Source organism: Triticum dicoccoides, chromosome 5B, assembly GCF_002162155.2.
Source record: "Triticum dicoccoides isolate Atlit2015 ecotype Zavitan chromosome 5B, WEW_v2.0, whole genome shotgun sequence".
NCBI classification, from domain to species: domain Eukaryota; kingdom Viridiplantae; phylum Streptophyta; class Magnoliopsida; order Poales; family Poaceae; genus Triticum; species Triticum dicoccoides.
The window spans coordinates 681,739,084-681,755,478 of record NC_041389.1 but is presented as its reverse complement, the minus strand read 5'-3'; the positions used below and the strand labels follow the sequence as shown (position 1 = coordinate 681,755,478).

General features: G+C 46.4%; 1 protein-coding gene across 3 annotated transcripts; it reads left to right on the top strand.

Moving 5' to 3' along the window:
- Window positions 1-25: 25 nt before the first annotated feature.
- On the top strand, window positions 26-3,042 carry LOC119312594. 3 transcript variants are annotated; one of them, XM_037588329.1, is made up of 4 exons: window positions 26-505; window positions 689-926; window positions 2,337-2,487; window positions 2,841-3,042. In XM_037588329.1, the coding sequence occupies exons 1-4, from the start codon at window positions 457-459 to the stop codon at window positions 2,844-2,846; spliced, it is 444 nt and encodes a 147-aa protein (XP_037444226.1). In that variant the 5' UTR covers window positions 26-456; the 3' UTR covers window positions 2,847-3,042. The 3 variants fall into 3 exon arrangements, 1 of the variants encoding a protein (XP_037444226.1); XR_005151395.1 differs by having other exon boundaries at window positions 26-243; window positions 687-2,487; XR_005151394.1 differs by having other exon boundaries at window positions 687-2,487.
- The last annotated feature ends 13,353 nt before the right edge of the window (window positions 3,043-16,395 follow it).

Genomic DNA, 16,395 nt, shown 5'->3' with positions numbered 1-16,395 from the left:
AGTGCGCCGCAGCCGCCCCCTCCCCAGCGCCGGCGCGCCGTATTCCCAGCGACCCGCAACCCAGGCGTGCCGCATCCCCAGCGACCTGCAACCCCGGCGCACCACATCCCCGGCGACCCCTAGCCCCAGCGCGCCCCATCCCCAGTGCCTCCGATCCCCACCCGCCACCGTCGCTCCTCCGGTCCGGCGAGACCAGCACTGCCCTCGACTCTACAACACATATCCGCTCCCATCGCATCTCAGGTCAGCTCCGCAGGCCTCCCTCCTTGTGTCGTTCCTCCCAGCCCCCTCATCTCTTTCGAGGTGCTCCGCTCGCTGCCTCGTACTAGACCTTCCCGCTCCTCCACCCCTGTATCGCCACTCCCTCCTGCTGTCCTCACCCACAAGCTCGGTCCCTTGATAGAAATTGTTGTATCCTACCGGTGCTGCTTCTCCAACGAGGTCATTGTGTTGCATATGCGCTGGAAAAGAACATCGTCTCTGGTTTTGTTTCCCTTAACAATCGGTAAGACATGAAATTCTTCAGTGCTAGCTCGATGAAACAAACAACAGCAGTTCACTAATCTAAAAAAATCACATTTGTGGACGCACTCCAAGTGTTTGCTACAATGTCTCAGTGCACTGGACTACTAGCTTTTCTCTGTTCATCATTTATTTGTAGCTAACTTGTGCTTGAAAATTGCTAGAGACGGCATGCTCCACTTGGCTTCAACTGCACCGCGGGCCTGCTCCACTTGGCTTCCACAGCGCCACCGGCAGACAAGCCTGGATGCCGTCGTCCGAACTGCCGCACCACCCAGCCGCAACGCTCCTCCAGCCACCATCCGGCGGCGCGCGGTGCTCCAAGTATGTCCTGTGGATGCCTCCTCCTCTTGCCTAGTCCCTGCGAAGCGCACGGCCGTCTCCCTTCTGCCCCATCCGTCCAGGTATGGTACTCACACCAGTTCAAGTAGTGATGTTGCGACAAGTACAGCTCCTCCCCTGTCAAGCTTAGTGAGCCAAAAAGGAGCATCTTGATGGATGATCGCTAGCTCGCTTCATCATCGGCTGAAATGCGTATGTATATGACTCGTCCTATGTTTAGCAAGTTGCTGCCAGATGCCTATTCAATTCTCTACTGGTTTGATGTCTAAAACCTTTTGTATAGTTTGTGCTTTTGCTTTTTGGATGCCTTTTTTTCGAAATGAAAATTACAGTTGAAGGAAGATTGAGGTTTAAAGTTCACAGACATTTTGAATAAAAGTTTTGATAGTGTAGTAGCAGAAAAACATAGGGGCAGGTCTTGTAGTTTTGAACTTTTGGATGTGTATGTCAATTTTCAGTCAAGTAGCTTTTCAAATCAAAATGATGTACCTTTAGTAGCTATATTGCTCAATTCATGTGCAACGATTGGAGGAGTTCGAAAAATCAGAACTCGTCCATTTCCATAAAATTCTAAGTTTCATGTGTGTGCTGCTACAAATCTGAAATATTTTTCCAACCATACTTGTACTGATGCAATCACCTAAAAAAGTTGAAGAAAAAATTGAAGAAAAATTATGTAAGTTTGGTGTGTGTGCTGCTACAAATCTAAACTTCTTGTCTAGTCTACAAATCTAAGTTCGGTGTCAACATTGCACGTCTGCAGTTTGATGTGATTTGGTTGGGTAGGAAGGGAGAATCAGTAGGGACAGTACGGGGATGGCCAACGATAAACCTGCTGCTGACATTCTCTATAGAGATTTTATGCCAGCAAGGTGTTTGTGTTAAAATGTCTGAAAAGCGAAAAAAATCACCGTTGAATTCTATTTTGTGCTGAGCATTTCTCTGAACATAAGGTGTCTTCCCCAAATTGTTCTGGTTGACCTGATGCTTGCAGCCCAGTAGGACTTATTCTGATGCTCTGGTTGACCTTATGCTTGCAGCTGAGTGTACTTATTCTGATACTCTAGTTGACCTTATGCTTGCAGCCGAGTTGGACTTCCTCCTATTCAAATGCTTGCAACTTTCAATTATGTTTTGTTCTAGAGCTACTTGCTGTAAAGTAGTATATGTGCTAGGATTTCAGTACAGCTTCCAAAATAAAATGTGGGTCAAGTTCTCAAATTGTTTAGAAGAAGATAGGACAGGAAGTCTTGAATGGAAAGCTCATATGAGTGTGAATGGTTTGAGTAAATTGTTGAAGATTAGATAGGAGTGAAAAAACAAAAGGTATATAAGTGATGCTAAAAACTGGGATGTAAAATTTAACATTCTATTATTTCTGTTCTTTTATTTTCTTTTAGTTTTGTTGTCTGAATTTGTGGATATATGTGCAGGCCCCAATATTTATTTCTTCAGTTCTCTTTCGCCGTCAGGTCGCACCCTTTTCCTTCTGCAGGTCACCACCTCCTGCTTCTGCAGGCCGTGCCACATCCCCCCATTCCCGCAGCGGACATGCCGTTCACCGCCGGCACCATAGTCCGTTCACTACCGACAGCCGAGGCTGTTCAACAATGCAACGACGAGGTCTGGTCTTCCCCTTCCTCTTTACATGTAGTATATTCTACAAAATATGAGACGCTCTCAACTGAGTAAAGAGTGTGTCATGCAAGTTCAGGTATTACTGTTGCACGAGTTCAAAAATCTCAACAAACCAAGCTCAAACCAAATTTCAGGAATTGTTTCCTTCATAAATTAGTTTTCTTATTGGTTAATTTGTTGTTCTAGACAGTATAGATGTATTACTGAAGTAGTTCCATAAAATGTCATTGTGTTAAAAGATGCACAAACTATTGTGTTTTTGGTACCTCACGGCAGTGTGTAGCCCTTGTATGCCTTCTAAATACCGATGCATGTTGTTCTTTGGTACTTGTCTCCAGAACTAGTTTGGAAGGCCAGGAAGTTCTACTTCTGGCATAAGCCAACGGAGCATCGGTCGAAGGTCCTATTTGTTCCTCCACTGCCCCGGTGCACTCACCATCGAGCCTATCCATGCACAGCTCTAGTATTGATGAGCTTCAGGCTTGTCGTTGTTCATGCAGATTAATTCTTTGTTAATTGCTATTGCACATTCAGTAGATGTAGCCTTTGTCTTCTCAGTGAAGTTTTATTGTGAAGATTTTTTAATGCACACCGAAACCAGATTGTCTGCTGCTACATGCGCATCATATGCGTATTTTTCCATCGAGAAACCCCATCATATGTAAATGTCTTCCAACTCTAGATTTTGATGATGCAAAGTTGTATCCGTGTACACATTTTTTTATTTCTATTGCTCTTGGTTCAAATGACCAATTGCTATAAGTTCCTATGTGTGTTAGAGAACAATAGTGTTTGGCCGGGTCAAGCTTTGCACTAGTGGAAATTTTTTTGTACCCTTGTGCGAAAGCACTTTATTTTCTGATGATTATTATTATTGTCATGTGGGTGTGGTTGAACATTTGCTGTGCAGGAAATAGGCCTGTGATTTTTGTTTTGCGATGTGTGCTATGGATAATATGAAAATGTGCAGTCGGTGTGGTGTATATGTCATTCATCTATGAAAATGTGTAGCTGTTGTGGTGTATATATCATTCATGTACATGTATTATATGTGCGGAAAATTTTCTGTCTATGATGATATGATTGTTACTTCTTCAAAGAAGGTATACATGACCGTTTGCTGTGCATGCAAGAATGAAAGAAATGGTTTACATAAAAAACAACTAATCAGTACAAATTAAAAACAATGATCAGTTCAAAATGAAAAAAAATGGTTAGTTTGAATTTAAAAATCTGTTTGAAGTAAAAGCCATGATTAGATTGAATTCTAAAAAATGAATGGTCAGTTCAAATTAAAGAGAATAATCAATTTGGGTTAAAAAAGTTGGGTGAATGTCCTACTATTTGCTAGCTTTGGCATTGTAAAAGCACAGCAAGTTCATAACTAAAGAAAGTTGTAAGTTCAACATGACATCCCAGATGAGGTTGGGAAAAAAGCTCAAACAAAAAGAAACCCACGAAAAAACAAATGGTAAAAAGTTCAAGTAGTAAATTGAGAGAAGTCCAAAGCATCGTTGCAAAAAAATGTTGAGTTAAAAAAAGACACACAAAACTTTTCTTTTTGAAAAAAAATGTCATTCAGTTCAACGACAGCCACCCCAGTTTGGGAGTAGTAAGTACCTCAGTACAAGTTAAAAACGGCGGTCCGTTCGGAATAAAAAAAATGTCAGAAATTCAAATTATAAAAATTCAAGCAAAAAAAGAAACCCCATGAAAATCCTGCTTAGTAAGTACCTCAGTACAAGTCGTAAAATGAGAGAAGTTCAGAACAACGTTGTCAAAAAATGTTGAGTTAAAAAAAACAAAAGAAACACATTTTCTTTTTGAATAAAATATCATTTAGTTCGATGATACAAACCATACAAGTACAGGGGCGACGATACAGTACACCGTTGAAAACTTACGAGAAAAATATTACCCAAAAAACAGTGCAAAGTCTACTTAGTGAAAACACGCTTAGTACAAACCCATGCAATCATCAGTACAAGTACCCTTTTTCGGAACCATTCAAAATTACTCTACAAAAATAGCTCAGTAGAAACATACACATATATCAGTACGACTACTCTGTTTTTCAGACGAGAAAACAGCAGGATCCGTCATGCCGTATTCAAAATTACTCTTAAACGGTTGTGAAGTAGAGAAAATGTTCAATATGACTAAGTTTTGCATTTTCGATAGCTATCCAACGGTATATTATTTGCCATATTTCGGAAAACTTTTTTAAAAATCGCGTTCAAAATCAAATTTAACCGTATTCGAATTCGTTCTTAAACCATAAGGAATTAGAAAAATATTTCAATACGAAAAAGTTGCGCATTTTTCATAGCTTTCCAACACCGTATCATTTGCGTCAATCCGACAAACCGTTTGCAAAAAATCGCGAAAATATGTTTTGCCCAGAATTTCACTGTTTTTCAAATTACTTTTAAATCATATAGAATTAGAAAAAACAATACATATATGGAAGATGCGGATTTTCACCAGATTTCCAAGGCCATCTTATTTTCTCAATTCCGAAAAACCGTTTGAAAATTGAGTCCAAAATACGATTCACGTTTTCGGTTTTGAAAAAAACGTTTTTTCGAAACTTCTCTTAAACCATAATGATTTTGCAAAAACATTCAATATACTTGAAATGTGGTTGTCAAGAGCTTTCCATCGATATATTACACGCCCCGTTCCGACAAAAAAATTACAAAAAGTTTTTGAACTAAAGAAGACGATTTGTTAAACACAACTGAGCGTCAATTCAACTGCTTCGAAAACATCAGCACAACCACCTGAAACCGTCAGTTGAAAAAGGGTAACAGAATAATATTCTGTTACGTGTAACAGAATAGCCCAGATGTATACCTCGCCGGACTTTGCAATAGCTGATCCCGACTCCGTTCGGTCACCGGAGCCGTCATCACGGTCTTCTTCTTCCACCGGCATTCGGTCGTCGGAGCCATCATGATCATGACTTTCCTCCTCCATTCTTCGATCACCATAGCATGCTTCCTCTCCTTTCAGACCATCGGTGTCATTTAGAAATAACGACAAGACATCACGTCCGTCGCGGATTATGTCCCCCAATATCTCTTCTCTTTGTTGATCGACAGTTTCTGCAAATATTACAACATGGCAATTAACATACAAACATGAGAGATGGATATATTAATAGTGGCAAACATAGACCTAGCTAGCTAATCACAACAAGTAATATTAATTAGTGGCCTCGATGCTTCTACAGTTTGGGGTGTCCTCGACAACGCTTCTAGGCTTTGGGGTGGCCTCGACAACTCTCTTTTAACTTGGTAAATTTGGGTGGTCTCGACGCTTCTAGTGTTTGGGGTGGCCTCAGCAACGCTTCTAGGGTTTGGCCCAGACCACCTCTCTCATGAATGTCCATCATCCGGACCGCCTCTCTCATGAATATTAAACAAGGGATTTAACAAAATGGCGCCATTTTGGATGTGCAGAAAATGGTCCCTATTTTTCCTGATCTCATCTACCCTTCTATATCTCACGTTGTCTAGTGTCAAAGGATTCAAGGAAACCATGGCTTCATCATTAGCCGGAAGTAACATGTGCATGATGGTATGAAGCTGCCCAAAGTTATTTTGGAACGGAGTCCTGATAGGATAATTCGTTTTTTGGTACGAAGTTCAGCAAGAGCCTTTCGAATATCGCTATTTGGAAGGCTTTTGCTGAACTTCGTACCAAAAAGCGAATTATCCTATCAGGACTCCGTTCCAAAATAATTTTGGAGAGCTCCATACCATCATGCGCCTGTTACTTCCGGCTAATTATGAAACCATGGATTTCTTCAATACTTTGACACAAGAGAACGTGCACATATAAAATAGTAGATGAGATCAGGAAAAATATGGATCAACTTAATTATGCACATCCATAATGGGGGCATTCTTGATAAATCTCTTATAAATCTCGAGAGAGTTTGTCGGATAGGGGCGGGAGGGTGTAGGAGATCGACGACGTTTTTTTTCTAGGATTTGGGTGTCCTCGAGAGTTGGTCGAGCGAGAGGGGGTTGTTCAACATCCCCCTCTCGACCCCTCGACGATCCTCGACCCTCGACCCTCGAACCCTCGACGACCCTCGACCCCTCAGTGACCCTCGACCCTCTACCCTAGTTCCCGACCCTCGACCGCTCGGCGATCCTCGACACCCTTGTTCCCGATAAAAAATAAGAAGTGGAAGAAGAAGAAGAAAAAAAGAGAAGAAGAAGAAATAGAAGAAGAAAAAGAGGAGAAGAAGAAGGAATAGAGGAGAAGAAGAAAAAATAGAAAAAAAATTATATTTCTTCTTCTTCTCCTCTATTCCTTCTTCTTCTCCTCTTTTTTTCTTCTTCTTCCTCTTCTTATTTTTTTATCCTCTTCTTCCTCTCCTCTTCTTCTCTTCTTCTTCTCCTTCTTCCTCTTCTTATTTCCATTTTCCTCTCCTTCTTTTTCTTCCTTCTTCCTCTTTTCCATACATATAAAAAGTTTAAAAAAAGTTCTCTTCCATTTCATCTCATCTCCACGAAACATCTATCCATCACATCTAAAAAAACAGAGCACATTTAAAAATTTAAAACATCACGCATATTACAATTGAAAAAAATACATATGTACATACATACAAAAAATACATCTAAAAAAATGCATACATACATACAAAAAATACATATAAAAAATACATATATATATAAATACATACATACATATATGAACATCTAAAAACATGTAAAAACATCTACAAACATGTAACAAAAAAGCATATATAACAAAAAAAGCAACGAGGCAGCAGTGGTGGGGCAAGGCAGGGGCGTGGTGCTCATAGAGGGAGGCGTCGGGACAGGGGCAGGGGACACGGCGGGCAGCGTCGGGGCGGGCGGCGTCGAGCCAGGCGGGCAAGGGAGCATGGCGGGTGGCGTCGGGGCGGGCAGCGGTGCGTTGGGGCATATGCGGCGGTGGCTACGGTGCGGTGGATCAACCTGACAACGTTGATGATGACGCGATGGAGCAGCCTGATGGCGTTGGCGACGACGGGTTGGAGCAGCCTGGCGGCGTCGGGGCAGGGCTCGGTGGCGACGGTGATGAGGAGCAGCTTGGGCGCCGGGGCAGAGAAAGAAGTGATTTCTGTAGAAACTTCTAAGTGCTTTCGTATATACACGAAGCATTGGTCCCAGTTCGTGGCACCAAGTGGGGCCAATGCCCCCCTTTAGTCCCGGTTGGTGTCATGCATCATGTCGATTAAAGAGCGGACCTCTAGGTCTTTCCAGTAGGGTAGGTCCCAAAATATAGATTTCTTCTTCCACAAGGGTGCGCATCCATCAGCGTCATTCGGAACAGATAGTCCGTTGGGACCCTTTCCGAAGATTACTTGTAAATCATTGACCATAGCAAGTATGTGATCACTGGTACGGACGGCGGGCTTCTTCTGGTGATCTGCCTCGCCTTTGAAATGCTTGCCTTTATTTCGACATTGATGGTTGGTCGGAAGAAATCGACGATGCCCCAGGTACACACTCTTCCTGCATTTGTCCAGGTATATACTTTCGGTGTCATCTAAATAGTGTGTGCATCTGTGGTATCCCTTGTTTGTCTGTCCTGAAAGGTTACTAAGAGCAGGCCAATCATTGATGGTTACAAACAGCAACACATGTAGGTCAAATTCATGTTGTTTGTGCTCATCCCACACACGTACACAGTTTCCATTCCATGGCTGTAAAATTTCTTCAACTAATGGCCTTAGGTACACATCAATGTCGTTGCCGGGTTGCTTAGGGCCTTGGATGAGAACTAGCATCATAATGAACTTCTGCTTCATGCACATCCAAGGAGGGAGGTTATAGATACATAGAGTCACAGGCCAGGTGATGTGATTGCTGCTCTGCTCCCCAAAAGGATTAATGACATCCACGCTTAAACCAAACCATATGTTCATTACGTCACGTGCAAAGTCCTCCCAGTACTTTCTCTCGATTTTTCTCCACTGTGACCCGTCAGCGGGTGCTCTCAACTTCCCATCTTTCTTACGGTCCTCTCTATGCCATCGCATCAACTTGGCATGCTCTTTGTTTCTGAAAAGACATTTCAACCGTGGTATATAGGAGCATACCACATCACCTTGGCAGGAACCCTCTTCCTGGGGCGCTCGCCATCAACATCACCAGGGTCATCTCGTCTGATCTTATACCGCAATGCACCACATACCGGGCATGCATTCAAATCCTTGTATGCACCACAGTACAGGATGCAGTCATTAGGGCATGCATGTATCTTCTGCACCTCCAATCCTAAAGGGCATACAACCTTATTTGTTGCGTACGTATTGTCGGGCAATTTGTTATCCTTTGGAAGCTTCTTCTTCAATATTTTTAGTAGCTTCTCAAATCCTTTGTCAGGTACACCATTCTCTGCCATCCACTGCAGCAATTCTAGTATGGTACCGAGCTTTGTGTTGCCATCTTCTCAATTGGGGTACAACCCTTTTTTGTGAGCCTCTAACATGCGATTGAACTTCAGCTTCTCCTTTACACTTCGCACTGTCTCTTTGCATCAACAATGACCCGGCGAAGATCATTGAGGGAGTCCTGGATTATGGGGTCCTCGGAGAGCCGGCCTATGTGACATGGGTCAGATTAACGGGCCGTGAAGATACAAGAACAGAAGGCCTCCTCCCGTGTCCGGATGGGACTCTTCTCTGCGTGGACGGCAAACTTGGCGTCCGGATGTATAGTTTCCTTCCTTTGTAAACCGACTTTGTACAACCCTAGTCCCCTCCGGTACCTATATAAACCAGAGGGTTTAGTCCTTAGGGGCGATCACAATCATACAGGCTAGACATCTAGGGTTTAGCCATTACAATCTCGAGGTAGATCAACTCTTGTAGCCCCTATACTCATCATAGTCAATCAAGTAGGAAGTAGGGTATTACCTCCATTAAGAGGGCCCGAACCTGGGTAAACATTGTGTCCCCTGCCTTCATGTTACCTTTAATCCTCAGACGCACAGTTCTGGACCCCCTACCCGAGATCTGCCGGTTTTGACATGGACATTGGTGCTTTCATTGAGAGTTCCACTGTGTCGTCACCAGAAGGATTGATGGCTCGCCTTGTCATCAAAGACAGCATCACTTCCGGAGTAACCCTACTGTCGGTGTCAAAATCGACGGATCTCAGGTAGGGGGTCCCGAACTCTGCGTCTAGGCGGATGGTAACAGGAGACAAGGGACACGATGTTTTTACCCAGGTTCGGGCCCTCTCGATGGAGGTAAAACCCTACTCCTGCTTGATTAATATTGATGATATGGGTAGTACAAGAGTTGATGTACCACGAGATCAGAGAGGCTAAACCCTGTAAGCGAGCCTATGGTATGATTGTTGTTCGTCCTTCGGACTAAAACTCTCTGGTTTATATAGACACCGGAGAGGGCTAGGGTTACACAGAGTCGGTTACAATTGGAGGAGATCTACATATCGTATCGCCAAGCTTGCCTTCCACACCAAGGAAAGTCCTATCCGAACACGGGACGAAGTCTTCAATCTTGTATCTTCATAGTCCGGGAGTCCCGCCAAAGGTCATAGTCCGGCCATCCGGACACCCCCTAATCCAGGACTCCCTTAGTAGCCCCTGAACCAGGCTTTCAATGACGACGAGTCCGGCGCGCAAATTGTCTTCGGCATTGCAAGGCGGGTTCCTCCTCCAAATTCTCCATAGAAGATGTTGAACACAAGGATAGTGTCCGGCTCTGCAAAATAAGTCCCACATGCCACCGTAGAGAGAATAATATCTGCACAAATCTAATATGCTGACGTATTCCGCAGTGTGACATCATGCCACGGCTAGGCGTTTATTCGAATCGTTTTACTGTTCCACCTCAGCGCGTTTAGCGAAGCGGTTTCCTTGGCACGTCTTGTCAAAGCAGAGATCGTGTCCCCTTATTCCGGGATTCTCATCAATACGGGCGTGGGTAACCCAACCGCGCCATTAACCGCGGCGCTTGGGAGATAAGCAAGTTTTATTGGGCTGGTGGGGGCTCATAGTCTCGGCCGCCCATATAAGGGTATAAGGATCCACCCTTTCCATTCACGCCTTCTTCCTCCCTTGCTTGTCCATCCCCGCGCACTCGAACTCCAGCGCCCAAGTCCGCACTTCCCACCTCGACCCTTCTCCAATCATGTCCGGAGCGGGAGGCAGATGGATGGCCTCCTCCGTCACGGAGGGGCAAATCAAAAAGTTGAGGAAGGCCGGATACTTGTCTGATGACATCGCGCACCAGCTTCCCGAGGAGGGGCTACTCGTCCCCACCCCTAGGCCCCATGAGAGGGTCGTGTTTCTCCCCCATTTCCTCTGCGGACTGGGCTTTCCTCTTCACCCGTTCGTCCAGACGCTCATGTTCTACTACGGCCTGGACTTCCACGATCTGGCCCCGAACTTCATTCTCAACATTTTGGTGTTCATCGTCGTATGTGAGGCCTTCCTCCGCATCCAGCCTCACTTTGGCCTATGGCTGAAGATCTTCAGCGTCAAGCCGAAGGTCATGGGCGGACGTCAAGCGGAGTGCGGAGGCGCCATGGTGGGCAAGATAGCCAACGTCACATGGCTCGAGGGCGCCTTCGTAGAGACCATCAAAGGATGGCAATCGGGGTGGTTTTATATCACCGAGCCGCGTGACCCTGAATGGGCAGCGACCCCAAATTTCGATCCGGCATCCCCACTCGGTCACATCTTGGAAGGAGACGGGCCTATTGTGGGGTAGTCCGGAAGAGGTGACCGGACTCCAAACCAACGTCTGAGACCTGGTGAACAAGAAGGTTAAGCTTGTCAACGTAGTCCAGGTCATGCTCTTCCGCCGAATTGTCCCGTGTCAACGACGGGCCTTCACCTTGTGGGAGTTCGACCCGGCCCAGCACCAGACTCTATCCCGGATTTTCGACACAAAGGACGAGGACGCTTGGAAGGTGCTATTCAAGAGCTCCGAGGTCTCCCCACCCGTCACCGAGGATCGCGGATTCTGTGCCAAGCGCCAAGCCACCAAAGTAAGCTTGCCTTTAGTCTTTCTCGGGACACTTGATGTTTATGGTTTCATTACATGCATGATCTAAACTCCTGCTCCTTTGACAGGACTAGAAGAGGACATCCGGGCAGTTTGACTGCCCGGCCCCTTTGCCCGAAGGCCCAGCAGACGTGCGCTTGACGAAGCTGCTGGTTCCGGCACCTCACGTGGTGTCGGAGAAGAAGGCCAAGAAGAAGGCCACGGGGACCCGAAAGAGTTCCCGGCGCCTGGTGGTGTCGGATTCATCGCCTGACAACCCGAAGCACCCTCCGCCTCTGAGGACGAGGAGGAGGAAGAAGAAGAAGAAGAAGCCTCTCCCCCTCCAGCGAGGGGAAGAAAGAAAAGGAAGGCTGCCCCAACTGGGGGGCGGAGGGTCCAAGAAGGGGAGGACCCTTCTGCCGGACTACGCCTCCGATGCCGAAGACGGCGGGGAGGAACGGCCATCCAGGGTCAAGCCCCTGGCAAAATCGTAAGTATCCAGATACCAGAATAACTTATGGCGCTCCTCTGATGTATGGTACCTTCTAACGCCGAATTCAATTATGCAATCCACCCCGGGCTCAGCTCGACGATTCGTCGAGCGGCTCCCTGGACTCGTCGGATGTGAATAGCGCTTCACTTCCGACGGCCTCCTCCCCTCTCCCTATAGACGACGCTGAGGTGGAGTCCCAAAAGGGGCTAAACCAGGAGGAGGTGGTCCTGGAGGCGCCACAAGGCAGCCTCCCGGACTCTAGTCCCAAAGGGGGTAAAACCCCAGAGGGATCTAAGTCCGGCCCTAGGCCGGACACCGCTCCGGAACCAATAACGGTTCCAGAGTCCGGTAGGCGGCGCCTTCGTAAGAAAGGTGTGCCTACGATGCCGGCGGCCTCCGTCCAACCGGAGATGCCGGTCAATTTGCTGGAGGTGCTTAACGGCGCCTCCATCGACGAGGAGCACCGCACGGTTATGAGTGCGGTGATTCAGAAGGTTCAGTCCGCCAAGAGTGGACTGACAGAAGCCTGTATCAGCCTGCTAACAGGCTTCGAGGTATGTAAAACACATAAAAATGTTACCGCATAGACAGTAGCCCCTGATGCTCAGTTCGGCGTTCGAAAAGAAAAGCCAAGCTGAGGATCTAAAAAGATATACGCAGGAGTCTAACATAAATGTGTCAATATGGGAATGCAGGCTGCGCTGCTGACCTCTGCCGCACTGACTGCGGAGGTCGATACATTGAAGAAGAGCCTCGAACGGTCCGAGAACGAGCTCGGCCGTGCCAAGAAGCAGCTCGAGGACAAGGAGGGTACGTAATACCATATGTAAATGTATATAGAAATACCTGGTTGCAAATAATAATAGAACCAACGTGAATGTTGCAGGGACCACGATCGAGGTGGCGACCCTGAAGGAAGCTGTGTCCAAGGCCGAAAACAGTGCGGTCTTGGAGCGCACCGAGCGAGAGAAACAGGAGGCGCGGGTGGCGGAGGTGCGGCTAGAGCTCCAGGCTCTCGTGGAGAAACACGAAAGTTTGGAGCGTGACTCAAAGACTCGAGAGTCCGAGCTTGCCTTGGCTCTTGAGAGTGCCAAAACCGCTAAGGCCGAAGCCCAGAAGGCCCTCCAAGAGATTGAGGCGATAAAGAAGATAGCGGCGGGTAAGGCACTCTTTATGCAAAGCAAGCATATAAAAGTGAACTATCTGTTACTTACCCGAATCCGGAGCTCTCCAGGAGCGTTCGCCGATCTGCCCTGTAGTTTGTCTGATGCTGCCGCGTTCTACCGTGCCGAGGAGGGGAGCTCGACGGAAAAGGTGTTCTGGTCTCAATACGCTGAGGCCGGACATCCGGTTCCCCTGAGCGACCAGCTGAAGCAGCTAGTCGAGCTCCACAAGGTGGCCAAACAGGCCATGAAGGGCCTCATAGTTCGGTTGTGGCCAGGAGAAGCCATGCCTGGGAGCTACTTCGGTCTGGTGCGGCGGCTGGTGGACGCTTGTCCCTGGATTGAAGTCATCAAGCGCTCCATCTGTATTGAAGGTGCCCGTCGGGCCCTTGCCCGTGCTAAAGTGCACTGGGGGAAGATGGACGCCGAGAAGCTTGTGACGGACCCGCCACCACCGGGCAAGGAGTATCGCAAGCCCGAGATGTATTATGAGGGTGTCCTGAAGGGTGCCCGCATTATAGCGGGTGAATGCTCCAAAGATGTAATTTTTGAGTAGACTCGCATCTGTTATCCTGTATGCTGAAAACTTTGTTCATATGCGCTAGGCAACGCTTGTTAATTTAAAATATTACCTTCTGTGCAGTCATTTATCAAATCTGAGAGATGCAAGTCGTCGGCTTCTGCCCCCATGCCACGAGTGTTGGGGTGTTCGGGATAAACCTGAGCGCTCTTGTTCCCATTCTTGGGTCCATCTAGGGAGGCGCTCAGCACAACGAACAAGTCCATTGGGCTTATAGTGCTTTATCACTCTCACATAGCCATAGAATTCTATAATTTTAAATTTCGGCGAAGCCCCTAGTATTCGAAAGACCGAGTTCGGGGCGCTATCCACGCCTGGGCCAGATAAATCCAGCTCCTCGCTCGAAGCGGCATAAGTCTTTAGGGACTCGAAAAACCTCGCGAACAACGACCGGTCTCTCGCATTATCATGACGATCAGTTTTAGCTTTCTCTACTGAGGTGTTAACCCAGCTCAACTGGGGCACAATCGCAGTAGTTCTCCCAGCGCAACCTTAGCCAACATTGCGTTACATAAGGTACCAAAACATGGGAGCCGGGCAAACCCAACTATTGACCCAAGACATGATTCGGAGCCGATGCATATAGTGCTATAAGTTCGGGGTGCCGCACTCATGAGAGTGTTCGGTCTTCTCACACCGTGTTATGGGGTGCTGAAGTGTCACGACCGGTTTTCCAATAAAAATATTTATTGACAAACCAGTCTTTTGAGTCCAGTATGAGAGAAATCCTCCTCACTGGTAGACAATTTCTTGATACAATAAGCCAGTAGCATGAAATATATTACAGGGTTGAACTGCGGTCGCTCAACCAAATTATTACAAGCACGCCAATAATCATACATAATGGCGGACATGACACAGTGGTGTGGAGACATACTACTGACTCATGGATAGGTTGGTGGTGGAAAAGCACAGCGGGAAGGGAAATACAAGACTCTAAGAATATCATTTCATCGAACGTCGAGGTGAGGCTCGATAAATTTATTTGGTAGCGGAAGTGGATATAAAACAGTGACCAAGTCCAGGGTCGCACGAGACTGACTGGGACTCCTCTAAGTGTCGGACTCGCTATCGAACTCTTCATCCATGAGATCGCCTTCGTCAGCATCTGGCCAAATCAACAAGCCAGTGAGTACTTTGAAAGTACTCGCAAGACAGTTCGGACGTAAGATATAACAAATGCGTGCATGGATGCAACATGATTAATTCCTTAATGCACAATAAAAAATTGGCATAACGGGGTAAGTAAAAAGGGAAACGGCGGTAGTCCGCCTGAAATCCCACAGAGCATAAATAAAGATCGATCGGGTGTCTGAAACGACGCCTCGAAAGGTGAACAAATAAAAATAAGGAAAATGATGCCACAATCGGGCATCTTAGCGACACCACATAAAGGGCTTTAAAATAAATACCACAGTCGGGCGTCTGAGCGACGCCACATAAAGGGCTTTAAAAGAAATGCCACAGTCGGACGTCTGAACGATATCGCAGAAAGGGCTTTAAAAGAAATGCCACAGTCGGACGTCTGAGCGACATCGCAGAAAGGGCTTTAAAAGAAATGCCACAGTCGGACGTCTGAGCGACATCGCAGAAAGGGCTTTAAAAGAAATGCCACAGTCGGACGTCTGAGTGATATCGCAGAAAGGGCTTTAAATTCACCAGTAAATAATACTCATAATAAACATTCAATCCATGAGAATAAACGGGTTAGTCCATCCACGGGGATAATCATTCAACCGGACTTAGCACTCATGCGATTCACCGGAGTCTCTGTCATCAAAGCTGACAATTGATTAGGATAAGATGGAACGAAACTTGACATGGAAGAGATGATTTGGAGGAATATATGACTCTGCAGAGTTTGTACAAAATTTTTCCCACAGCCAACGGATTACCGTAGTCACGAAGGACTAGTTCCGTTTATGGTATTTCGGAAGAAAACACAGCTAACCGGTACACACCCATCCTACCTCTCGATGCTAGGAATCACCCTAGTCATCGTCCAAGAAAAACTTTTGAGACGGGGAGATCACAATCTCGAATAGCATGGGATCAAATTTATATACGCGCGCTCTAAGGGGTGCCCCCCTCTCGGTCCCAACCGGAAACACCCATGCCCCCTGACCGGATGACTGGCTTTAATCCAGGGCCATGGAACCATCATCACGGCCTCTCCTCTTTGGTGTGTACCATGAAAGCGGTTTGCAACTTACTAAACCATATTCCTTGCGGAAAACATGTGGTAGTACAAGAAAGGAAATGATAGGTACTGGACCGATATGGTTTGACACTGAAGTCACATAGTCTGGCGTAAGACTGGCATGCTACAACACTGCCGTCGTACCCATCCTCATGCCAACACATGGCCATTCATATTCACATACATCCACGTATGGATCATTGAACTCACTCACCTTATTATCACATGAAATAACGTTCATCGGTATGCTCACCAACATGCCATGAAACTAACTAAATGCAAAACATGCCAAGACACTCATCATATCAAAAGTTCAAACATGCTTGCCTGGTTCAGAGTAGTCGGAGCCTAGCTCGGTGAAGTTCGCGGCTCCGTCACCTCCTTCGGTATCTATGGTTTAAAGAAAATATATGCGCTAACGTAAATACCAAG